This window comes from Cercospora beticola, chromosome 7, assembly GCF_033473495.1.
Source record: "Cercospora beticola chromosome 7, complete sequence".
Lineage (NCBI taxonomy): Eukaryota > Fungi > Ascomycota > Dothideomycetes > Mycosphaerellales > Mycosphaerellaceae > Cercospora > Cercospora beticola.
In genome coordinates, this window is record NC_088941.1 from 724,913 (window position 1) to 750,972 (window position 26,060).

General features: G+C 44.4%; 7 protein-coding genes across 7 annotated transcripts; 2 read left to right on the plus strand and 5 right to left on the minus strand.

Annotated features, from left to right (window-relative positions):
- Window positions 1–11,551: 11,551 nt before the first annotated feature.
- Window positions 11,552–13,510, minus strand: RHO25_010549 (uncharacterized protein; the record flags this gene model as incomplete). The annotated part of the gene is made up of 2 exons (XM_023602545.2): window positions 11,552–13,376; window positions 13,428–13,510. The coding sequence occupies 2 exons, from the start codon at window positions 13,508–13,510 to the stop codon at window positions 11,552–11,554; spliced, it is 1,908 nt and encodes a 635-aa protein (XP_023451215.1).
- A 931-nt stretch (window positions 13,511–14,441) lies between these two features.
- On the plus strand, window positions 14,442–15,641 carry RHO25_010550 (uncharacterized protein; the record flags this gene model as incomplete). The annotated part of the gene is made up of 1 exon (XM_023602544.2): window positions 14,442–15,641. The coding sequence occupies one exon, from the start codon at window positions 14,442–14,444 to the stop codon at window positions 15,639–15,641; it is 1,200 nt and encodes a 399-aa protein (XP_023451026.1).
- A 1,485-nt stretch (window positions 15,642–17,126) lies between these two features.
- On the minus strand, window positions 17,127–18,758 carry RHO25_010551 (uncharacterized protein; the record flags this gene model as incomplete). The annotated part of the gene is made up of 1 exon (XM_023602543.2): window positions 17,127–18,758. One exon carries the CDS (start codon window positions 18,756–18,758, stop codon window positions 17,127–17,129), a length of 1,632 nt encoding a protein of 543 aa, XP_023451027.1.
- A 931-nt stretch (window positions 18,759–19,689) lies between these two features.
- RHO25_010552 (uncharacterized protein) lies at window positions 19,690–20,316 on the minus strand (the record flags this gene model as incomplete). The annotated part of the gene is made up of 1 exon (XM_023602542.2): window positions 19,690–20,316. One exon carries the CDS (start codon window positions 20,314–20,316, stop codon window positions 19,690–19,692), a length of 627 nt encoding a protein of 208 aa, XP_023451028.1.
- A 406-nt stretch (window positions 20,317–20,722) lies between these two features.
- Window positions 20,723–22,717, minus strand: RHO25_010553 (uncharacterized protein; the record flags this gene model as incomplete). Its single annotated transcript, XM_023602541.2, has 2 exons — window positions 20,723–22,500; window positions 22,552–22,717. 2 exons carry the CDS (start codon window positions 22,715–22,717, stop codon window positions 20,723–20,725), a joined length of 1,944 nt encoding a protein of 647 aa, XP_023451629.1.
- Window positions 22,718–23,013: 296 nt separating this feature from the next.
- Window positions 23,014–24,585, plus strand: RHO25_010554 (uncharacterized protein; the record flags this gene model as incomplete). The annotated part of the gene is made up of 1 exon (XM_023602540.2): window positions 23,014–24,585. The coding sequence occupies one exon, from the start codon at window positions 23,014–23,016 to the stop codon at window positions 24,583–24,585; it is 1,572 nt and encodes a 523-aa protein (XP_023451628.1).
- Window positions 24,586–24,846: 261 nt separating this feature from the next.
- Window positions 24,847–25,944, minus strand: RHO25_010555 (uncharacterized protein; the record flags this gene model as incomplete). Its single annotated transcript, XM_023602539.2, has 1 exon — window positions 24,847–25,944. One exon carries the CDS (start codon window positions 25,942–25,944, stop codon window positions 24,847–24,849), a length of 1,098 nt encoding a protein of 365 aa, XP_023451625.1.
- Window positions 25,945–26,060: the final 116 nt, after the last annotated feature.

Genomic DNA, 26,060 nt, shown 5'->3' on the forward strand with positions numbered 1-26,060 from the left:
GTAAGCGTATATAATACCTAAAGCCTCGTAGGCCTTATCTTATTTAGCCTAAGCCTCTTTAATTTATTTTAGAAGCTTCTTCTTCTAATCGATTAAGCGATCGAACTCGAAGCGAGTAACCTTAATATTATACTTAAGATTACGACGATTATACTTATTATACTAACCCGACCGAGTATATACCTTATAGACCTACTTCTATAACTAATAGTACGAATAAGCTTAGACTATAATCTCTCCGAAGACGTCGATAAAATCTATATAACGTTTTCTCCGAATTATACTATTACTTAGAGATATATTTAGAAGAAAAAGGAAGATATATTCTAGGAAATAGAAACTAGGCAGACAAGTTATAAGGTTAGCTTAAGACGAGCTAAGCTAGAAGAGAGATAGTATTATAGTTCTACCTACCGAAAAGTCGACCGACTAATCGAAGTCGAGTAGGTATAGTAGCTAAATAGAGTACCTATTAGATAGACGCTAGGCGCTCTACTACTACCCGCTCTATACTCTATTACGCTCTATAATAGAGAGCGCGAGAGTACTATAGAGCAGATAGCTAAGAACTAGCAAGTCTTATTTATATTTAATAGCGATAAGTATCGCCTCTCTAGATAGTTATTGCGTATAACTTACTATTCTATTTTACTAATTAGAAATAAGTAACTCTTTCTACTTCGTTACTTTCCTCTAGACTACTCGATAAGCTTAAACTCCGATCGAGCTTAAGCTTCTACTTAGTAAGATCTTAGGTTATTAGCCTAGCGCCGATAAACCTAATACTATCTCTTTTATTAGAATATATTCTACTATAACCTTCCTCTACTACTAGAAATATCTAATATAGTTATATATAATATTATTATAATTTAAGATTCTATAGATACTATATCTCTCTATCTAATAGTTAGGCCTTAAGTAAGTAGTATTTTAAGCTTTAGGAATTCTTAGTAGAGAGTATTTCTTTATAGGCTTATAGTAGATAGAAATCTAAGCCTCTCTAACTACTTATTATAAAGAGTTTTACTTTGCCTTATTCTACTATATCTAGATAGGTTAGACCTCTAAATTTAATAGATTATAAGCTCGAGTTTATATTATAGCTAGAAAGCTAGAAGCTAGAGGATATAATAGTAAGTACTCCTAGTAGGAGTTAAAGTACTCTAGTAAGAGACTTAAAAGCAATAGTAGAATCTAAAGCTATAAAAGAGTTAGAAGTAAGAGGAGTAGTCTTATAAGTATAAACTAGATAGTAGAAAGAATAGTATATATAAGTAGATAGAATATCTAATATATATTAGTTCTAAGTAGAAGAATATACTATATAGCTATATAAAGATAGAAAATAAACTCTATAAGATATCTAAGCTAGGTACTTAGTAAATAAAAGTTATAGTCTAATAATACTAGGAGTTAGTCTAGTATTTCCTTACTACTAGAAAGTAGAAGAGAATAAAGTTAGAAGAGTAGTTAGGCTATTAGAGAGAGTCTTCTAAAAATAGCTATATAAATAGAACTTACTATCTATTTAAAGGAAGATCTTATAAAGCTAGAGAATTAGTTTATACTAAGTAGGTTATATTTAGAGTATAATAGTATATAATATCGTAGTAGAATAGAAGTCGTAAGATAAGGTATCTAAGAAGAGCGCGAGAGAACGTGCGACTAAATATAAGAAACGTATATTATAGAATATACTATACTGCGATATATATACGGCGTTACGTACCGTTAAGACTATTTACTACTATATCGTAGGCGAGGTTATAATACTACCTCTCTCTAAACCTACCTCTATTCTTAGAGGTAGAGGTTAACTAATTAGAGCCTTAGAAATACCTCTAACTTATTATTAGCCGTACTAAACGCCTTGTTTACTAATCTAAACTCCTTAATCTAAGTCCTACTATTCCGGCGTATCGCTAACTTAGCCTATCTAGTACTTATACGCGTAGTCTACTATATTATACTCGTTACTAGCCTCTACTAGGCAACTACTAGTCTCTACTAGTATACTTATACTAGAAGTACTACTCTAAGAACTAGCGCTTCTATATAGGTCTAAACTTAGTATAAGTACCTACTAATCCCTTTAGAGCCTTAGTATAAAGTAGCTTACTCGTATCGTAGCGTAGTCTAGAGTCGAGATAGTACTCGCTCGTATAGAAGCTAAAGCCGACGAACGTATTATACGTCGCGCCTCTACGCTCGGAGTAATATGCTAATCCTTACTAGGTTCGCTAAACTCCTTTACTTCTATTACCTAGTTAGAGTTAGAGTATATAGATATACTATCGAGTTGCCTCGTATAGAACGCTACTAGGTCTTCGAATATACTTTAAAGAGATTCTATAGGCTCCTAAGTTAGCTTAGTATAACCTATCTATTTTACTTTAAATATTAGCCTCGGCTCTCTACCTAGCTATCTCTATTATCTGCGTACTAGTTACCGAATAGTACTATTAGTAATCTCTTTAACCTTCTATTCTTCCTCTATTCTATCTTCTCGTATAACTTCGATTAGTAGTAGTAGGCCGGCTACTAGCGAGTCTTACTTCGGTAGCGGATCGTTATCGGCTTTACGTAAGAGGTTAGAGTAGAAGACTAGGTATTTCTAAATATTAGGTAGTAGATTAACGTAGTAGGCGTTACGTAGAAGTACTTCTAGTACTTTATATAGCCTAGAGAATTTAAAGTCGAGTTTCTTAGTAGATCTATACGTCGACTAATTCTCGGTACTAATATAAATAAAGTTACCTACTTAGTAAGTAGGGGCAGGCAGCCTATATTAGTTAGTATTATCGGCTTAAAGCGCTTATACTAAGTATATATTCTATCGAACGAACTCGTAGATCTAGTTTAGCTACGTACTATATATATTAGTAGCTACGAAGTCGATTCGGGACTAGCCTAGTAGAATTACTCTATATACGGCTTTAGTATTAGCTAAGTTAGTACTACTAGCTAGGCGTAGATTATAACTATAGTTAGCGAAGAACGGTAAGACTATTATAACTTCGGAGGTATAGTTATTAATCGCAAACTCGGCTATAGGTAGGAAATCTACCTAGTCTATCTAAGTATAATTATAGAACGAACGAAGGTACTATTCTAGTCCTTTATTAGAGTTCTTAGACTATCCGTTAGTTTCGGAGTAGAACGCTATAGATAGTTTCTACTTAATTCTTAGGATTATACTAACTCTCTTAAAGAACGTCGAAAGCTAGTTAGTATCTCTATCGATTACTATAGTTTAGTATAGCCTATACCGTAATATAATATATTTAATAAATAGGCGAGCTATATATTTAGCGTTAAGCTTCTAGGCTAGTACGAAATGTCTCTTCTTTATTAAATAGTCCGTAATTATTAGAATATTCTTATAAGTAACTCCCTTAACGCTTTTACTTAGTAGTAGGTCGACGATAAAGTTTATAGCTATATTCTACTATAGTTTATATAGTACCGATAATAGTACTAGGAGTCTACTATATACTTAGTAGGTTGCCTTCGTTATACGATATACCTTATAATTACGGATATAGCGCTTAACTATCTATTAGGCGTATAGCTATATATATGTCCTCGTAACTAGTTCGAATATCTTCGCGATATCTAGGTAGCCTACGAGAGTAGTATTATAATAGCTACGAATAATCTCTATACGAGCGAGATATATTGTTTCGGAGTTAGTCGGCGGGATTAGTAAGCTTAACTCGCCGTAGCGGTTAGTAATAAAAAACCTGTCTTATTATAGCCGGACTAACGCTTAATCGATCTTATATCGACGTAGTATATCTACTATTTCGCCTTTCTAGAATTACTATAAGGCTTAAAGGACTACTAGCTCCTAGTATAGTTATTCTATTATTTTAGATAGTAGAGAGAGTTCTAGAACATTCTCTTTAAGAGTTATCGTAGCTACTATAAGTAGATTAAGGCGGTATTCCGGAAGTAGTACCTAATTCTAATACTAATTTCGTAGGTTATCTAGAGACGATAGGAGGTCCTAGGATCTCCTCGTTAGACTATTAGATTTAGTACTTTAAACGCTAGGTCTATATATAATCTTAAAGTTAAATTGCGATAAGAACTTAGCCTATTTCGCTTATCGACGATTAAGCTATTTAGTTATTATAAAATACTTAAAGTTCTTATAGTCGGATAGTACTTAGATATATTTATCGTTCTAGAAACGCTCGAAGTCGCTATCTTCTTCCTTTCTCTCTATTATAAGTTTAGAGCGCTATTCTTTAAAAGCTTATACGATTACTAGTAACTCCTTATTATAGATCTCGTAGTTATATTCTACTAGTAATATCTTCTTAGATATATATACTACTAGGTACTATACGCCTATATCTAGGTTTTACTAAGAGAGTACTATAGCTATAATAAAATCGGAAGTATCTATTTCTAGTATTATTTTCTAGCTAGGTCGGAATAGAGCTAGTACTAGCGCCTTAAGGAACGCGACCTTTAGTACTTAGAAGGCAGCCTCGTACTTAGTCGTCTAGTTAAATAGTATATATTTCTTTTTGTCGGACGTACTATTAGCCTCCTTCTTAGTAAGAGCAGTTAGCGGCGCTACTAGTCTACTAAACTTATCGATAAACTTATAGTAGAAGTTCGTAAACTCTAAGAATACTTAAATATCTTTAACGTAGCTAGGTATTTACTAATCTTATATAGCTTAAACCTTCTCTAGGTCTATTCTAACGCTATTACGACTAATAATTATACTAAGGTACTTAGTTTTATATACGAAGAACTCGTACTTATTAATATCTAGCTATAAGCTAGCAGCTCGAAGCCTCTCTATTACGCGACGAATATACTATATATACTATTCGTATAAATTAGAGAAGACGAGATAGTTATCTAAGTAGGCTAAGTAGAAGTTATTAAGGAACTCTCTTAGCGTATTATTAATATAACTTTAGAAAGTACCTAGTACGTTATAAAGGCTAAAGGGTATTACTATATACTTAAACTATCTATATCTAGTAGTAAATACTATCTTCTATTTATCTCTAGTAGTAACGTAGATATAGTTAAACGCTATAATTACGTCTATCTTAGTAAACTACTCCTTTCTAGTAATCCGGTCGAGAGTTTCCTAGACTAAGAGTATTAGGTAGCGCGACTTAATTATTAGCGCGTTTAAACTCTAATAATTAAAGTATATATAGAGTCCTCCGTTCGGCTTCTTAATAATAAGAACTAGTACTATAGCGGGAGATATAGAAGCGCGTATATTGCTCTTCTCGAGCTAGTTATTAATCTATTTCTTAATTACCTTATTCTGCTACTATAATATCGAGTAAGGTCGTTTAAATAGCGGAATAGCGCCTTCTTTAAGCTTAATTTTATAATCTAAGCCGAGATAGTATAGTAGTAGCTTATCGGCTTCGCGCCTATCGAATAGGTTAGCAAAGTCTTAGTATTCTATTAGTAGGCGGTCTATAATCGCTTTTAGATCTACCTAGTTTATAGTACCGGTTATAAACTTCTTAAAGTCGGCCGTAGCTATAGCGTTAGTATACGCTTACCTAACGTATTAATTAATTACGATCGTAGTAGAATCTCCTCGGTATAGTATAGTTTAAGACTTAATCGTTCTTATCGCGTACGTAGTTAGGCTATCGAGAGGTACTTAACGCCTCTTGTCTAGTCTAGCTATCTATATTATATAAACCTTAGTCTCTTATTAACGCGCTATATAGTATAGCGCGGTCGGGCTAATCTCTTTAATATTAGTAATCGAGTTACTACTAGAGATATACTTACTAGAAACTTCTATAGAGTAGTATACTATATATTCTCGGTAGTCTTTATATAGGAAGGTAATATAATTATCTAGCTATATAATATTAGGATTATATTAGTTAAACTATCCTTTTCTAAGTACGAGGTCGTACGTAGGGCTTAAATATATAATAAACGCGTAGAATAGCTCCCTATAGTCGCTAATATCTAGTTTAACTTCGGTAATAGTAGTAATATCTAATAGGGTAGTAACTTCCGACTCTAGTTTAAGCTTCCTAGCCTATTCGAGTAGAATTAAAAGGAAATTGTTTTTATATACGAAAGATAAGTTAATATAACGAGAGTTTATACTATAGTTAAGGTAGGCCTTAGCCTAGATACTATTTACTACGGTATCTATAATAAACTAGTCGGTAATCTCTAGTATTACTCTAAGGCTCTTAGCTATACCTAATATAGTAAGTAAGTATACCTTTAGTATCTCCTATATATTAACTTTATCGCTATAACCTCCGCTTATCGTACTCGAGAGAAGGTCTAGGTATTTCTCTAGTTCTAAGTAGTACTAGTAGTATTACTAGTAGTATTACTAGCGCTAGAGCCCGTAGTTATAGCGTTAGTATTAGGGCCTACGTACTTCTTAAGAACGTAAGTAGAATTATAAGAGTAGTAACTCGGTTTATAGTAGTAGAGATAGTAACTACTACGGATTAAACCGGCGCGCTAGTTCTCGGATAGAGGCTTTAAGTTCTTATACTTATCGAGGAGGTCGGCGTATAGGAGTAGATTAGATAAGAACGTAGTATTACTACTACGTCTATTACTATAGTTACGACTATTACTACTATTACTATTACTATTATTACTAGTATTATTATTACTAGCGTTATTACTACTCTCCTTCTTAGAGTCCTTCTTATTCTAGTTAAAATAGGCAAAACTAGTCTCGATATTATATAGCTTATTAACGAGCTCCTTAAGAGTAGTCGGCGGTATACTATTAACTAGTTAGTTCTAGTAACGATAATAAAGTAAATTCTCGAGTATCTATATCTCGATCTCCTTAGTTATAGTAATATAGGAGCGTAGGCTCTAGAACTTAGTATAGTACTCGGAGAATAGTTAACTCTCCTTCTACTTAAGCTTAGATATATCTATAAAAGACTTACTAGTAACGTTACGCTAGCTATAGCGCTCGACTAGGAAGATAAGTATCTCGTTAATAGAAGTAAATAAGTTAGTAATAGAGCCCTTTTAAACGAATAAGGAGAGGCGAGTATTAATATAGAGTTCGAGTAGTATACGAACGTCGCCTTTAGTCGTAGTAAGGAGCTAAGTTATAGCCCGATCGGCTAATTAGAAAACGGTATTTACTAGGAAGTAGTCTACGTTAAGAAGCTACTTATCGAATAGAAGCTTACTATCTATACTAGACTTCTCTAGATAATAGATACTACGAGCTATCTAAATACCGATCCTAAGGAGAGAGTCGATCTATAATAGTATCGTTATAGCTAAGTCTACGCCTAGTATCTTAAAGCGAGGTATCTTATAGGTACTATTATAGTCGCGGCTATAAAGTAGATCGTAGCTATTACTACGATAGCTATTACTACGATAGCTACTACTACGGCCGCTATTATAAGAGCGGTTAGATAGTCGGCTAGAGCTACGACTCGAATTAGAATTAGAGTCGGAGTTATTAGGACCTAGATTACTACGCTAGCGGCGCGACTATAGAGATAGAGAACGATAGCGCGGACGTATATTACGATCGGAGTCGCGACTATAGCTCTCGTCGATCTTCTTCTATAGCTTCTTATTAGCTTTACTTAAAGCGGCTTTCTTCTTTATTAGAGTAGCGTTATCCTTCCTTAATATAGATAATATAAGATCTATATCCTAGCTCTCTACTAACTCTTACTTCTTAAGCTATATAATATATACTTTAAGCTCCTCGATATTAGCTTCGAGGTTCTTATTATAGTTATAGTAATATTTAGCTATCTCTTTAAATTCGGTAATATTAGCTATAAGGTCTTTAACGATCTTTTTAGTAGTATTATCGGACGAGAGGCCTATTATATCTTCGAGTCGCTTTCTAGACTCTTCGAGGTTATCGCTAAGCTAGGTATTCTCGGCTTTAAAGTAGTTAGCTTAATAAGAGAGAGCGTAGTACTTCTCTTAATTAAAGTTATATATAGCTTAAAGGCCTTCGAGTTACTAAAGAGCTATATAGTAATCGAAGTAAAAGTAACGAATAATAGTATATACGCCTTCTAGAGTAGCTCGGACTTAGTTATAGAGCTTAAAAGCGCTTAGATTCTATAGCTAGTTAGTAGAGATATAGACTTCCTTACTAGTATTATCTTAGAAAGTAATCTCGTTTTATTCGGTAAGAGCGAGTTAGAACTCGAGAAGGTTAATAGGTTCTTCTTTAGGTTCGGTAGCTTCTTCGATAGTAGCGAGTTATTCTTTAATAGCCTTCTATTATTAAGTAAACTTACTATCTAGGTCGCGGCTCTAGGTCTATAATTATAACTCGATATAGTTATTTAAAAGCGATACGCGGAAGGAGTAGTAGTAGCTATTCTTGCCGCTAATACTACTCGGCTTCGCTATTATTAAAATAATAAGTAGACTATAAACTATATATATAAAAAAAGAGAGTCGCGCTTAATATAGCGACCTACTATATTTATACTATATACTATATAATTATCGATATCGCGCTTTATCGTAGTAACTTACTATAAACTATAAACTATATAAACCTAGTCGTATAGATTAGTCTTATAAAGTATAATAGTATATAATATCGTAGTAGAATAGAAGTCGTAAGATAAGGTATCTAAGGAGAGCGCGAGAGAACGCGTAACTAAATATAAGAAACGTATATCGTAGAACGTACCGTACTACGATATATATATAGCGTTACGTACCGTTAAGACTATTTACTACTATATCGTAGGCGAGGTCGTAATATAGAGAGAATAGTTATAAGATAGGTCCTAGAGAGACCTACTATTAGCTAATAATACTTTAGAGACTAACTAAACTTCTTACTATTTCTAGAATCTAAAGAAGAATTAGATAATTAGGCTCTAGAGGCCTAGTTAGATAAACTAATATACCTAAGAGTAAGAGGAGTTATAAACCTACCTTTATTATAAATATAGTAGTACTAGGAGGTTCCTATACTAGAGAGTACTAGAGAGGTATACTCCTTTAGCTATTAATATATATACTATATATAAGGCCTAGAGTATAATACCTACTCTAGAGCTACCTAGAAGATAGAGTTCTAGAAGCTCTAGCTAAAAGAGAGGAGTCTTAGTATAGTTAATCCTCTACTAGATAGTCTAGTATAAAGGAATTTCTACCTATATATATACTAAGAACTAAATACTAAGATATATAGGTCCTAGTTTACTATATAAAATAAATTTATTTCTTAGCTATAGTTAGAAGAACTTAGTAATATATATATCTAAAGTTAACTCTTTAGAAAATAAGATAGAAATAAAATAAGATAAATAGTACTTTAGTAAAGAGACTATATCTAGTACTCTCTAAAGAAAACTTAGAATAATAGTTTAGAAAGATAGCTATATTCCTTAAAAGAGAAGACCTATACTTAACTATTAAGATCTTAATATCTACTCTAATAACTAATAAGGCAAACTATAAAGTAATCTACTAGATTTAGCTTTATATTAGTAAAGAGAATAAAGAGGTAGTATTAGAGAAAGAGATAGTAAAGGCTATCTAGTAAGAGCTAAAGAAGAAGTATAAGAATAATAAAGTATTAGGAAGGAAACTAGTATAGTAGTACTTTACCTTTTAAATAATAAGTTTATAGAGTATATTATAAGTATAGTCTAGCTTACTATTACTTAGAAAGAAGATAAGGGAGGCCTAGCTAGTAATAGTAGAGATAGTTAAACCTAAGAATAGAATCTAAGTTCTACTTAGTAGCCTACCTAAATCTTAGTTATCTATTAGAGATACTATAGATACCTAACTATACTTATTACCTAATAATATCCTTTCTATTCTAGAAAAAAAAGAAGTAGAGATACCTAGGTAATCTAAACTAGAGGAAGGATTAGAGTATTTAGCTTATACTATAAGAGCTATATAGAGATAATAATAAAAGAAAAAAAGGATAGATAACTTAGAGTTATTTAAAGCTAGGTAGTATACTCTATATTAAGAGAAGAGATACTTACTATTAAGCTATTAGTATCTAGAACCTATAAGAAGTATAGTCTTAGCTTTTAGAGATATAGATAAAGTAAGAGCTTTTACTATAATAGAGAATAAGACTAAGAAAAGTAACTAGCTATTAAGAGATAGGCTATTAGAGGGAGTATTACGATTTAAGATTCTATAGATACTATATCTCTCTATCTAATAGTTAGGCCTCGAGTAAGTAGTACTTTAAGCTTTAGAAATTCTTAGTAGAAAGTATTTCTTTATAGGCTTATAGTAGATAGAAACCTAAGCCTCTCTAACTACTTACTTCGGAGAGTTTTACTTTACTTTATTCCGCTATATCTAGATAGATTAGACTCCTAAATTTAATAAAATAGAATAAGCTAAGAAGGAGACTTAGAAATAAGCTAAGAAACTAGCTAATATATAGTAATTAATTATAAAGAAATAGTAGAAGTTAGAAAGGCTTAATTAGCGTATAACTAAGCAAGAATAAGCTACTAAAGTAAAGATAGAAGTATAATATATTAAAGAAAATAAAATAGCTAATAGATAGTTCTAGTAATACTTTAATTAATTAATTAAAGCTCTAAAGCGATTAAAATAAGTAGAGTTAAAGGTACTACCTCTATAGCCTATATTTATAGAGCCTATAAAGCTAGTAGCGAGTATATAAGCTAATCTAGCTAAACTATTAAGAATATAATAACTAAGTAGAAAGGTAGTACTAAACCTTTAGTTTAGTAAGCTTAATATATAGCGATTATAATACAGTTTGAATTATAACAATCTATATAGTAATAGTTGAGAAACACTACCTCAAAAACATGCTGGAATTGTAGGTTTACGAGGTTCTGTGGGTCACGTGGGGCACACTTCTACATGGTATCCTCGCCTTCCTGCTCAGGTACCACATGGCTGATCTCCCGGTGGAGGTGTGACGAGGTTGCATATGAGGTGACATCGCTACTACTTCGAGCTATGCCGTGACATCCGAGGTGCATGAAGAGTGTCACTGGACAAAACCCGACTGAGAAATGGCGGAGCAGAGTGGAAAGTGTGGTTGAAGGTTGGATGTACAAGCTTGGGAAAGTGGCGTCATGCACCTGCCCAAAGTTTGAAGGCTGGGCATTGTCTCGGATTTGATCAACTCAATTCCATTCAATCGGTAACTGTTAGATCGATAATTGATTGACGAGTGTCAAATTTCTAGACCACCAAGTCCTCAGCTATTGTCTGGAGTGCAACAGCGATGATACTAGGATGTCCCAGTGCGAAGGCGCCACAGACATCTGGCACTTCTGGCTATGCAGTGAGACCAAGCTCAGCAGTCAGCCCGTGCCTGAGAATCGCATTCACCGGAACTGTGCTTGTGTCCACCAACCTCGTGCAGCTCTGGATTGGTTGTGGCTGGCACAGATCCAATATGCCAGATGGGCCAGCAGAACCCCGTGCCTGTTGTTCCCTCCAAGTGCGGCCCAGCGCCAGGCGGCAATGTTACTCCTTCAGCTGCAGGTTTCTCCCACGATGGCGAGCATGTGTAGTGTTGTGTTTGTCGCGTTCAGCCGGGAGCATGGTACGAATTACTCTTCCGCGGATGTATGATCAATTCCGGCATGTATACCTCTCCATCAAACTCTCTCATAAAAGTAGGAAGCTCGTTTGGCACCACGGCATACTCAGGATGCTCAAGGTCTTTCTCCTGACTTTTGTTCTTATAAGTTCCCATCCAATGCTCGAAAACAGGGTCAGCCAGTGACGACCACCAATCGAACGTTACCGGGCGGGTAAAGAATGCCAGAGAACTACCTCGATAGTTTCCTGCGCCATTGGCAATGCCGTCTATCATTCTGTCAGGCAGTCCTCCATTTCTGACCCAATTGAGCTCATGGTGTTGCCGCTCGGGGTACTGGTACAGAGGCAGTGGAATGCCAACAACTTTCAGGCCCAGCCAAAGAGCCCAACTGGGCAGCGTAGCCTCACTAGGCACCCTCAACCCGGATTCATGCTGCGAGCGATGAACAGCTTCCAGCAGATCGTACGATGCCCTCGCTTGTGCGGGTACAGACATGTATCGTGGAACATCGTCTGCAAAGCCGCCAAGGTACCAGTCTTTGAACACCCAGTCTTCTTGCTTCTCGAATCTTCGCACGTCGTTTAGCTGGCCAAATAAAAGGAGATCGGCATCTGCTCCCACGCCTACCTGGAAGTCATCGTCTTCTGGCTTGAGAGGCAGTGTTGAGCCGAATGGTGTGACATTGTTGATTGTGTCCGGTCCCCAAATCGTGGCGCCGCCGTGTAGGGACTGATTGATCTTAGCCGAGAACTCGCTGTATGTGCCGTGGATGCTTGACATGTAAGCCCAGCTTGCTCGCTCGCGGGCTTGCTTATACGGTTGTGCTCGGCCAAATTTATCGAAACCCTGTAGCATCTTGCCAACATGCCCGGTAAATCGTGTATCCATTTCGATCTGCCAGTAGTGATCGAACTCAGGATAGAAGTGGGCGAACAGCTGAAGTGGCTGCATAATCTGCCACATTGAACGATACTCTTCTGTTTTGGGGCACCAATTGCGTTGCAGGCTCTCATCAAATAAAACCGATATACTGCGAAACTCCTTCGGTACGGACTCCAGGACATGATTGTACCGAGTGTAATTCGAGAACACGTCTTTGCACTCAGGCTGGTCGCTACATTTGAGATCGATGAGCAGGAAAACTTGATAGTCTGCGTTTGTTGCAAGAGTAGCTTCGGTGATGATGGAGCGCAGGTTCCAAAGGTCTTCAGGATGGTACTCGTATGTGCTCCAGGTTCTCAACACGATGGCTTGTCGTCCTGTCTTCTCTCGTGGGGCCTCGGGTAGATGCGTATCGCCGACATTACGAAATCGCGGACCTGGCTCGAAGAAATCGAGGTGGCCGAAACGCTCTCGGTTGCTCTCTGCGCAATCACTCTGTAGCTGACCCCAGTCAACCGAATCCCAATCCACCTCGCTGTGTGCAGCTGTGGCATTGCTGTAGCCATACGGCCCATATCGCTGCTTGAAAGTCATCCATCCTTGAGACAGATTGAGAGCCTTATACGAGCCAAAGGTAGGCTCGGTAAAGGCTACGCTTGAGAGCTCCGCCGACGCCTGAGGGATATCGACAATGTTCCCAGCATCGATCAGAGCGCCTCTGACGCCCTTGCAAGATATCCGTGGTTGCCTGGCTCTATCGTCGCTGCCGGGGTCGACACGTGGTATCTGGGGCTCTGTCGACAGCGTTCCTGTGATCTTAGAAGGCCAACTCGCAGTGGACTGCCAACTGAAAATTAGCAGAAAGAAGCTGAGCAACAGCACCACAGCTGCGAAGCGTAGTATACGATTCGATACTGTTGTCATCGTCCTATTTACATTTGAGACTCGCGGCAAAGAGAGGCGCCAGATGATCACTGACCTGAACGTCGCGGTCTGTCTCACAGGAGCGCGCTGTGCATCGTTTGCTCGTGTGCTCGTTTGCTGAGCCTTGCGGCACAGCATGTGGTATGTGGGGCTCCTAAGTGGCTTAGCTTTCTGATAAATTGCACGCTTTCTGCAACACTGCGTAAGGTTGGTTGGCTCAAATCCTGCAGACAGGCTGACACAAAGATTCGTTGGTGCACAATCCCTGCTTCACTTCGATCTGAACTTGCCTTGGCGTATGATTGAATCCTACCGTTGTGTGACTGGGTAGCTCCACATATCAAGACTTCACTCAAGCGACGCGAAGGATTAGCGACAACCACGGCCTGCGAATTCATTCGAATACGGGCTTGGCAGCTGTCAACTATTGCTTGGGCCGGATCAAAATCGTGGGCCAGTCGCGAGTGTTTTCTGTCGCATTGCAGTCCATTCGTAGTCATAGTCATGATGGAAAATTAGTCATTACCCTCGATACTGGGGGTCGCTGGGGCTTGTCGTCTGCGGGAGGGCAATTTCTGATTCGGTAACAGCAGGCTCCAGATATTCAACTTGGACGAAGTGGCATAGACGTTATGCCGGTGACATAGCATGACAATTGCTGCCGCCTTCGCTTGGGCTCGAGTTTACGCGCGCAGGTCAGCCTCTCTTCCCAGGCAAGCAACGCTGCTGCTAGCCATGCCGATTGTGCCCAGCAAAAAGCGCGAAGCGGTGCCTGGCTTTGTGTCGGTTCCTGGTTCATGTCCGCGCGGAGCTCTCTGTTCATTCCAGCTTCACTTGTGCGGTCATTTTCAATGCGTCTGTGAAGTGGAGACGTGACATCGATGGAACCTCCAGACGAGATCTTGTCCATGGCCCCTGTTCTCACGGCCCGATGAGCCGAACCCTTCCGGCGCACACACGTCGCGTCATCCTGGCCGTCGCGTGGCTGCCGACACGCGAGCTTCATTTCGAGACGACTTCCTGACCGCACCATCACCGCTGCCACCGCCAGCATCGCCGCCGCGCTGAGATGCCGCCGCAGAGCAGGGGCACGCCGCCGAAGTCTCTACCGGTGCCCTCCGGACCTCAGAGCAAATCTACGCCGAACTTGCCGACTCTCAAGAGCGATAGTCCTCCGAAGCGCGATGCTACCATAGGGACATCCTCGCAGCAAGCGGCTGCACTGTCTCCCGAAGTGTCTGGCGACAATGTCACCTCGCCGTCGGAGCCTGCTTCTATCGAGGACTTCTCGCTGGACTCCGCCCACGACCTGCCTTCCTTGTCCCCAGCATCGTCCGATGAAGAGTCTGACGGCGAGCAGGAAGATGGCCATGTAGCAAACCTCCCATCACATCCTCCTATATATCACCAACACTCTCGTAGCCACACGTATCTGGGTCCTTCCGCCTTTGCTCCACCCTTCTACGGCCGCCCGCCCACCCCGCTTCCTCCGTCGCCGTCTCTGACGTCTCTGCTCCGCCCGAATTTCAGTACGCACAATAGCAGGCCAACGACACCAGATCCGTCTAGCGATGAAGGCGGACCGCAGGGGCGTGGTCATGCGACTGGCACACAGACGCCCAACTCGGCCGCAGCATCGACTTTGACAAGCACCTTCCGCTCTGCAAAACCCATTCCACGAGCGAGCCCAAAAGTGCCGACCTACGAATACTACGGCTTCACACTCTACCTCACCAGTAGTCTCGCCTTTATTGTGTATCTGCTCTGGTCCTTCTTACCTTCTCCATTCCTGCACCAGCTGGGCATTTATTACTATCCCAACCGCTGGTGGGCTCTCGCCATCCCAGCATGGACCGTCATGCTCATCGTCTACATCTACGTAGCGCTGGCTTCCTACAATGTCGGCCATCTGACCTTGCCGCTCAAGAGCGTGGAATGTCTGATTGATGAGGCGGCCAGTATTGCGGTCGTGGATGCGAATGGCAACATAGTACGAAATGACAAGTCTAGCTGGAAGGCGGATGATCAGACGAAACACAAGCATAACGGGAGCATTGGCAAGAAAGGCGGTGGAAAAGCGCGAGGAGGTGGGCAAAGTAGGCAATCGAGCACAAATACAGCCCAGATCGAGCCGGAGCTGGATTGGAAGACGTTGTGGATGGAAGGAACGGATGCTGTCATGGATATACCGATTGGCGGCGTCTGCGAAATTCTGTATGGCGGAGATGACGAGGAGCACGAGTTTTCAGACGAGCATAATGGTGGTTGAATAATGGATGAGGATATGTTCTTGTCAAGATCCAAAAGCAGCGGGGGCGAGATTGCATAATGTAATCCATCACTGCTCACCGTGCGAGGCTCCGAAAGGTCCGGAAGATTCCAGTCTGGTATGAAGGGCGCAAGACCTGTATCGCGCCCTTCTCAGACATGACGCAACAGATTGCGTCGCGACGAATGCCTAAGCGCTGTATAGGCAGAAAGCCGCGTCTGGACGGAGCATTTCATGGAGATCCACCTGCTTTGCTAGCAACGGAGACGGCGACATGTTAGGTGTGGAAGAGCTGCATCGAGTGGTGTTGGCAGACACTATCAAGGGCGATGCTGTGGGAGTGGAAGGCTGTCGAGCCGAATTGGCGATGAAGTGGACAGGGAGCAAGTTCTGCAGGCAAGGCTGACGGGAAGAATTGCTCTTGAGGACGGCCTTCCAGTGGGGGTCGCCAGCAGAGTCGGCGACGAGAATCAGTTTCCATGAAATGAATGGCAATCACTTATTTGAGCGGTTCTATGAGACATGATGTGAATGGAGACTGCAATTCAATATTATGGCTCACCCACTACTCCTTCTACCGCTGTGCCATTCCACGAGAAACCTGAGCAGAACATCTTTACGCGTCAGGCACACGAGCTCTAGTAGAAACGACAAGAATCGCGACCTGCGAGCGATCAAGCAACACTCGAAGCCAACCAGCCGCAACGCGGCGCACTTGTAGAGTAGAGGGTGACCAACCCGCGACCCTCTCACTCCCCCTCGAACACCAACAAAACCCTCAAATCACCCCACTCGCGACTGCCTTTTTGGAATAGTCGAACTGCCCCAGCAAAAGAAAAAAAAGAAGGGGGCTTCGTTCTAACCGCGGAGTCGTTTATATCCCGCGAACTCATTGGAAATGCTGTGGTTTGAAGTTCGAACTGCGACTTCAGCGTTTTCCACAAACGCCTGTTGGGAGGGCGATTCCAACTGAGCTAACTCAGGAAGCTTGGAGGGGACCGCGGGGCCTTGGTTTATGAATGCTCAGCGGGAGGGAGGGAGGGGCTGAGGGGCGGTGCTGTGGCAGCGATGAGGGTCCAGGTTAGTGCGCTTGTTTGTTTGTTCTGGTGGAGGAGGCGAGTAGCGGTTTGAAGGCGCGATGTTAGTGGTGAAGCGAAGGTGCGAGTTGTTTTCGACAGCGGTTCGAGGAGGTTTTGTGTTGGACCTGCGTCTTGTGTGCTTTCGTGGGTGAAGTGAGCAAGTGTTCTAGACGCGCGCCTTCCATGAGCTGCTTTCACCACCATTGTATCACTTCTCTCGTCTCCGCATGAGACCGCTGCCAGTCATGTTAGCATCTTGCTCGGCGCCGATGGATCGGACTCCTGCTGGCACTGACAAGCTGTTCGTGAGTGCATCAGTCAGCACCACGTCAGCCACAGACCCAGGGGATGAATCGGGGAAGGAAAGCAGATATACATGTATCATTAAAACGTTTTAGAGCCGAGCTCAGGTTACTACCGGCTTGTGAGTCTCAATTATTGGATTCACCAGTTCCCTCTGCTCCAGCTCTCGCGCGAGCTCAATCCGCATAGCGGCATCATCCGACTTCAGATATGTTCGTCTGGCCTTGATGACCCAGAAAGCCAGAGAGATGACCAACATGACGCCAAATACCGCGATGGCGTAATTCATGTCCGCCGGAGCTGGGTTCGGCTCCCCTGGAAAGAAGAAGAACACGGTGGTGATACTACAGTAGATGACCGACACCCAGTTGCATAGAGGGCCCAGCTTCCCTAGCTTGAATGTCCCACCAGCGGGCAATTTGTCACGACCAGCCAATACCAGAGCAAGAATAGGCATGCCGTACGAGATGGTCAGAGCAATAGTGGCGACGCTGAAAATGGCTTCCAAGACCGTGTTTGCGAATAGGTAGAGGATCCCGACCAATGCGATAAGTGCTCCCTGCAGCCAAAGAGCTCTTGCGGGCACCTTCCAGAATGGATCGACTTTGGAGAAGTATCCACTCCATGGGATTCCTGCGTCTCGAGCGAAACCCCAGGTCAAACGACTGCCAGTCGTAGCCATACTAACAGCTTGTCCTAGGCCATTGACGACCAGCAGAGACAACAGCACGCAGCTACCTGTCCTTCCAATAGTCTGTAGAACCAAATCACTGAAAGGGAGACCCGTCGGGCCATCGATGACAGTCTCCAGATCCTGGATGCAGAAGAGGCAGACCACCATGAAGATCCATCCAGTAGCCGCTCCAAGCGAAACCGCGAGCCATGCAATCCTTGGTGCATTCTTGCGTGGTTCTGGCAATTCTTCGATCATATGAATCACAGCGTCAAATGCGGTTAGGGCGTATGCGCCTTGTAGGAGACCCGTGAACCAGACGACACCAGTAGGCCAACCAGTTCCGTTGAGCCATCTCCCGAACACGAAGGACGCCGGCTGGAATGACATCCCGTCTCGAGTGCCCACGGAGATCAACAGTGCGAGCGAGATCATGAAGAATAGCGCGATGTACCAAAGTCCGATAACATCGTTGAAGATGGGCAAAATCTTGTCCTTGCGGCAAGCCACAACGTTCGTCGCCGTGAAAGCCAGAATAACACCCAAGTAGACCAGAAACTGGACCCATCCTTTGCCAGCCCCACTCCACTCAGTATCAAACATGACTTTCATACCAAGCATAAACTCAGTCATGAAAGCCGCCTGACTAGCCGTCAAAGTCCACCACCCAAAGGTATTGATCCACGCACACATGTAACTAGAGAATCGTCCCACAGGCGTATCAAACAGTCGATGAATGTAATATGCCTGGCCGAGAGCCGTCGGCATAGCACTGCAGAGTTCTCCCAGCGAAAGAGCGATACATATATTGCAAATGAAGACGACAATAAAGCCCCAAAGGATCGAGACGGGTCCGCCATTGGCAAGGCCAGAAGATAAACCGACTGCTAATGTGCTCCACGTTCCTAGAATGCTGAAAGCCAGAGCCAGCATAGACCATGGGTCGAATTTCCTCGTAAGTTCCTCGACATGGCCAAGGATTGCAAGATCGTGCGCATCGTTGACGCTTTGGACGGAGTTCTTCCTGTCAGACTTGTTATCCTGGTCGGCTTCGATGTCCATTTCGTCTTGTGAATCCGCCCTTGTGTTCAAGGCAGTAATCTTCTGCTTCTCAATAAGGTGATATTACAGCAAGAAGAAGCAAAGAGATCAAGAACCACGCGACAAACCTAAAGCAAGCAGCAAAGGATGATAAGAACCCCGGCCAAAGGATGGGCCAAGCAAGACCTCCGCACATCTGGGCACAAAGTAGCGACCTGCGAGATTGACGATGCTCTCGGCTGTTCCTTCTCAAAGAGGAATGGCTCTATCTGGTTCGCAGATAGACAGTGCGTATCTTATGTCGGGGTAGCAAACGTAATGCAGCTGATGAAGTTATGTATATGCGGATTGCATGTCCAAAGCTGGTTGCTGTTGTGGTTGCTGCTGTGTTGTACTGTGATCGTTGCTTCCCGTGTCGTTCGCGATGACGACGAACAGCCACGCGCTATGCCAAGGATCTGCTATCATGCAAGCTCGTGGGACTAGCTCGCGTGGGATGAGCCTCGGAAGTATGTTGGGCTTTGGTTGGAGTGGGTGATGCTTCACAGCATTGCGGGAGGCGCTGGAGGAAGTTGAACAAGCAGCCTTCAGCGACTATGTTGTCGCGATGTGCGAGCAGCGCGTTCACCATTCTCGTTGATTGGTCGTTGATCCCATGTCAACGCGCCAAATTATACAAACTTGTCTCGAATGGCTCGCTCATGAATTAACAACGAGCACGGCCTTTAGGAATGCGAGAGGAGTGAGGGCTACGCCACTTCAACAGTGCAACTCTGCTGCTCAAATCAAGCCATTGCACTTGAGCTTGCACTAGCTCCAGCGTAGAGCATGCCGTGGAACGATAGCCCGCATTGCAAATCCTCGCAGATCATAGTATCCAGCTCTTTCGCTTTCCAATTCTCTGTTCCGCTGTCTTTTTCGAAGAGAAGTTTACTGAGACACATCTCGGGCCTCACAGCTTACTATACTCCTTCGCCTTCGGCGTAATCCATAACGACTCCCCCTTCGCACAAACCACAACCTCTCCCGTCCCCTCATCCCCATGCCACTGCTTCAACTCCGCAACAACCCACTCTTTCCTCCCCTCCTTCCTAACCCTCCTCGCCGTAACCGCAATCACACTCGGTGTCCTCACAGGCTTCAAATACTGCACATTCAAGTACGCCGTAAAAGCACTCAACCCCTCCGAAGGCTCCCTCTTCTCCTCTTCGGCAACTTCTTTCTCTTTCCTCCTCTTTCGCTCAAGATTCTCCATTTGCATAATCCCCATACTTTCATCGATCATCGTCGCTGTGATCCCTCCGTGTATGATTTCAGGATGTCCGTTCATTCCGTCGCCGACTTCGTACAATGTTGTAGCTTCTGAGATTTCATCTTCAGGACTGGTGGATTTGCGATAGACGACTATACAATTTCGAATCGTGCGGTCGGTTTTGAGAATTTCGGCGTAGAGGCTGTCTTCGGTGTCGCGTTTGGGGAGTCGAGAGTTCGGCACGCGAGCGATCACATTGGGACTATCGAGGAGTCGTGCGGTCCATGGTATGCGTCGGAATGAGGCTGTGGAGTCACCCGGTGCCATGGTGGTCAGCGATCTTGAGGGTGGGATAAGGAATGTCTCGTTGGGAGTGTAAGGAAAGGTGCCGGGTCTCTACTCTATTGTATCATGGCTAGAAGAGAAGTGAGAGTCCTATGAGTTGTGAAATATCAACACGCGCAAAGCGCGGCGCCTCAGTCAAGAGTGGGAGTGGGAGAGTGGAAGTTGCGGCCGGGCAGGGTTCAGAAGCTGAGCCTCGGTAATGCTTGGCAGGCGAGATGTTCCGAAGAACGACATGCTTGATGTCTCTATATGCAGCCCAGACGCAACTTTCTGGCACTTCATGCCTTTCTGAGGATCACCGTTGACGGGGCATCGACGTCTGAAAGTCTCGCTCTGCTGCCACGTTCTTCTGGCGGAGAACTTGCGAGGTAAAGCGAGAGTTGTAGCTCTAGTATGGCTGACATTCCCGCTCTAGCCACTTGAGCGTCTTCTCGTCGTTCTTGAAGAAGGGACTCGTTTTTTCCCATACCTCCTTGTGGTAGGCGTTGATGTAGTCCAGCTCCTTCTGCGTCAACAGCGAGACATCGACCAGCTTGCGACAGAGCGGCACCATTGTCACATGCTCGAATCCAAAGTATGGCTTGTCACCGAATTTGTACTTTGTCTCGACTTCTTTCACCATGATCACATTCTCGATCCGAATGCCGAAGTTGCCGTCCTCGTAGTAGCCTGGTTCATCAGAGATGACGTTGCCGACAGATAGTGGCACTTCTGAGTACTGGATGCGTTGGCCAATGCCAATCGGACCTTCATGCACGTTTAGGAAGCTGCCAATACCATGGCCGGTACCGTGACGGTATTCGAGACCATTCTGCCACAGGAATTGCCGCGCAAGCATGTCGAGAGCGAATCCGGAAGTACCTTTAGGAAAGACCACAAGTTCGAGACCAATGTTGCCCTTCAATACTAGTGTGTATGTCTCGATTTCCTTCGGGTCGGGGGTGCCGAAATGCAGTGTCCGTGTCGTATCTGTCGTGCCATCGAGGTATTGTGCGCCAGAGTCGCAGAGGTAGATCTTAGCAGGATCGATGACGGAGCAGCTTCCTGGCTCAGGCTTGTAATGAATGATTGCGGCATTGGGTCCCGTGGAAGAAATCGTATCAAAGGACAGCCCAACAAATTTATCGTGCTTGCTGCGAATCGCCTCTAGCTGGTCCGCAGCAGCAACCTCGTCGACCTCTGCCTTCTCTACTGTGAGTTGGTGCTCAAGCCAGGCAAAATATTCGATGAGTGCTGCGCCATCACGAATATGGCATTGCCGCATGCCTTCAAGTTCTGTCGCATTCTTGATGGCCTTTGCATCTCCGATGGGTGATCGCACCTCATCGACGTTCTCCTCGCCTCCCAGTGATCGCTGTAACGCCCAGGACGCTGCAGTCGAGATCAGGAATTTCTTCTTTGGCGCACTTTCCTCGCCTCCGTTGACCGCCGTGGACTGCTCTGCAGCAAGCGTGGCAATGTCCGAGAAGATGTCCTCGTACGGTCTGATGTGGACTCCGCTCAGATGGGATTTCGCGTCATCGGGAAGTTTGCTCTCGTCGATGTAGAGCGTTGTTGTAGTTGGTGTGACCACAGCATAGGAGAAGAAGACAGGGTTGTATGGGATGTCATTGCCGCGCAAGTTGAAGAGCCATGCCACCTCGTCGAGCATGCTGACAACAAAGCCGGCAGCTTTTTTCTTGTCCAGCTCTTTCCTCAGTTCCTCAATCTTCTCCTGGTACTTTTTGCCAGCGTACTCCAGCCCCAGAACACGCACAGGCTCGTTGGGGCGCGCGGGCTTCTCCTTGGCCCATACCTTGTCGATGAGGTTCTCAGCGACGGCGACGAGCTCCTTGCCGCCCTTCTTCTTGATCTTCTCAGCCAGCTTTCTGCTCTCTGTAGCGGTAATCGTTGTGGGATCTACGCCAACAGTCTTGCCGCCGTCTGCTTGCTCAATTGTCCACTCCTGCCACGTTGGTACATCTTGCAGACCTTGCTTGAGCAAGTCCCAATTGCCGTCGAGCTGCTGGCTGGCTTGGTTGAAGTAGCGTCCATCTGTGGCTAGAGCAGCCTTCGTTTGTGTGATGATGGCCGTTCCCGCTGAGCCAGAGAAACCGGAGATGTATTCCCGTCTCGCATCGGTGGGCGCTATGTATTCGGAGGAATGTGCGTCGGCAGATGGCACGACTATCGTTCGTCAGTCAGCCATCACTGCATATATGAAATGATCAAGCATACTGTAGAGATCTACCTTGTGCTGGCTCATGAGCGATCGAAGCGCCTTCAGGCGTTCGGTGGTGTCGACCTTTTCCATTTTGATGGCTCGCAGCGATCTACCGGTGGAGAATGAACGAAGCGGCGTTCCAGCGCCTTTGAACAAGCAGCGAGCGGTGTTGATGAACATTACCCACCAGCCGATGGTGACATGTGATCACTTTGGAGGCAGAGCTCGAGTCGATGGCCAGATATCGGACAAACTTCGGGACCACCATTGAAAGTCGCGCGAGGCGGGAAGCTGCGTATCAGAAATGGCCATGAGTCTGCCATTGACTCAACATCACGGCATCAGTGGCCTTTATAATACGAGCAGCCACTTCAGCTTACGGTGCCGTGTCGACACTGACACAACACAGTCTGGACTTGTCATTGGTTTGATCTCAATTTGATACAATTCCACCTCGTTTTGCCTTTGCCGTAAACATGGCCCCCAAGGGCACAGCAGCCAGAAGACTGCTTGCCGCAGCAGTGCAAGTCCGCCAATATTCAGCGCCTGCAGACAGAACCATTCCCGCGGCGAAACAGAAATATGTACCTACGTCTGGCACTTATCCGAAAGGCTTTCTGGCCGGTAGCGCCTTTGCTGGCGTGAAAGCGAGTAATACAAAATACGACGATCTGGCTCTCGTCGTGTCTGAGGAGCCATGTCCCGCAACAGCGGTATTCACACAGAACATCTTCAAAGCTGCCCCAGTGCAGGTGTCCCAACAACTGCTGCGTAAAAGTCCCTCCCAAGGATTCCGAGGCGTGGTTGTCAACTCCGGATGTGCCAATGCGGTGACAGGCGTGGAAGGTCGAGAACACGCCGAGATCATGGCCAGAACGACTGACGGTGCATTCAACAACGGCGAGAACCAGGAAAGCCCATCAACACTCGTCATGAGCACAGGCGTCATTGGCCAGAAGCTACCCATCGAGAAAATCACCAGTGCCATCCCCAAGCTGAAATCGAACATTGGCAACACTCACGAGCATTGGCTCAATGCGGCGAATGCCATCTGCACGACCGACACATTTCCAAAGCTCATCTCTCGACAATTTACTCTACCATCATCCCCAGGCACCACATACTCCATCGCCGGCATGACCAAAGGTGCAGGCATGATCCACCCGAACATGGCAACTCTCCTTGCCATCGTGTGCACCGATGCCAAGATCGACTCAGAATCTATGCCCTTCCTCCTGCAAAAAACCGTCGTCGACTCGTTCAACAGCATCTCCATCGACGGAGACACCAGCACAAACGACACGCTCGCCTTCTTCGCCAACGGAGCCGCTGCACCAGCCGATGCCAAACCACTCTCCTACACCTTCAAAGATCCGAACCCATTCCAGCAATACAAATCCCGCAACCCCGACAGACGCTTCGTCAGACCAGATATGTCACCAGACATGGCCACCTTCGAACAAGTTCTCAGCGACTTCCTCAAAGACCTCGCCAAACTCGTCGTCCGCGATGGTGAAGGCGCTACAAAATTCGTCACAATCCGCGTACGATCCGACGTCTCCAAAGTCACCGCCAAACGAGCCGCAGTTTCCATCGCCCGCTCGGCTCTGGTCAAAACAGCCCTCTACGGCAAAGACGCCAACTGGGGCCGCATTCTCTGCGCAATCGGCTACGCCCCAGGTATCATGTCCTCGCAAACCATTTCCCGCAAAGACCTCACCAAGGGAATGATGATTCGCACAAAGACCAAGATTCCCTATGATAAACTCCACCAAGTCGAGCCTGCAATGACTTCGGTGTCTTTCATTCCTGCAGATGGATCCGAGGAACTCAAGCTGTTGGTCCGAGGCGAACCACAAGACGTAGACGAGGTGCGTGCGAAAGAGATTCTCGAAATGGAAGATTTGGAAATTCTCGTCAGGTTGGAAGACCGTGATGAGCCAGCCATCAACGATGATGGAAAGGAACGTATGACACATGAAGCTGTGTTTTGGACTTGTGATTTCAGTCACGAGTATGTGACCATTAACGGCGACTACAGGACTTGAGAATTCTGGTCTTCTCCGGTAGAAAGTTCTGTAAGATATAGGAAAAATTGGGCATTTCAAGTTGCTTGTCATGCTTCTTATTCATTATCATCTATGCTAATACTGCATTGCATCGTATCTGCACAACCGCGCTGGAACGCCAACAATTGGCCGCCCGCTGCAACGGGGGCAGCTCTGGGGAAAATCCTCCTACCAACGCCACGCCATGCTGGAAATCACTCATACCAAAATCATATCAACCGCTGTAATTCTTGTTCTCGTTTATGGTAGAACCTCTTTGAGTTGCTGCTTTTGTTGTGGTGTAAGACTTGTCGGGAACTTGATCTTCACACCAACAATAAAGTCACCTCGCACTGTAGGTGTCTTGCTCTTAGGCATACCCTGGCCAGGGAAGCGTTCTGTCCAATCCGGGTTTGTAGGTCCGGCACTCGACACAGATAATTGCTTTCCATCAATCGTTTGAACTTTGCGGTTCCAGCCTGTGAGAGCCTCTTTCAAGCTGATTTCAACAGTGTGCTTAATGTCATCGCCATCACGTGTGAAAAGCGGATGCGCCTTTTCTTTGATGATGAAGTGAAGGTCTTGCGTTCCGCCTTCGACTTGGTCGCCCATGTCGGGATACTTGATCTTACTCCCTGCTTTGAGACCACGCTTGATGGGCACACTGAGAATCTTGTCCTCTGTGTTCTGCTTGCCGGTCTGCGCGTCGTAGGTCTTCCGCTGTACTTTGAGCTTCTTCTGTGCACCATTGTACATCTCTTCCAATGACACGGGCAACGGCTTCTCCACGACTGTCGTCTCAGGCTCGGGCTCTCGCCGCCTGAATTGTGAGCTACCGTTGCGTCCACCGGAGGGTCTTGCACTGCCGAACGGACTTCCGCCGAAGCCTGAGAAGAAGTCATCATCATCTCCTCCACCCATCGAGCCGCCGCCTCCTCGCATGAATTCCGCGAATATGTCCTTGGGATCGCTGAAGCCACCGAATCCTCCTCCTCTGCCTCCACCTGTGCTGAAATGGAATGTTCGCGCACCACCAGGCCCTCCTCCCATGCCTCCAAATCCTCCAGGCATTCCGCCGAACCCTCCACCGCCAGCAAATGGGTTCTCACCACCTGCCTCTTGTGGAGGCGGCCCTTGGCCTGTTATGAAGTCGTAGCCATAGTTGTCGTAGTTTCGTCTCTTTTCAGGATCCGACAAGATCTCATATGCTTCCGAGGCCTCTTTGAACTTCTCCGCACCTGCTGGGTTCTTGTCGGGATGGTTCTTCAATGCTTGCTTCCGGTATGCCTTCTTGATCTCCTCAGCTGTAGCGCTAGAAGACACTCCTAGTCGATCGTACAGCTTCGTATCGGCTGGCATGTTTGCGGGTGTCGTATGTTCGGAATCGCAGTGTCAAGAAGTGAGGCTGATCGATCGAAGTAAACAAGGCGAAAGCCTGTGTGTTGTAGACGCCAATGGCAATGAAGGTTGCGATG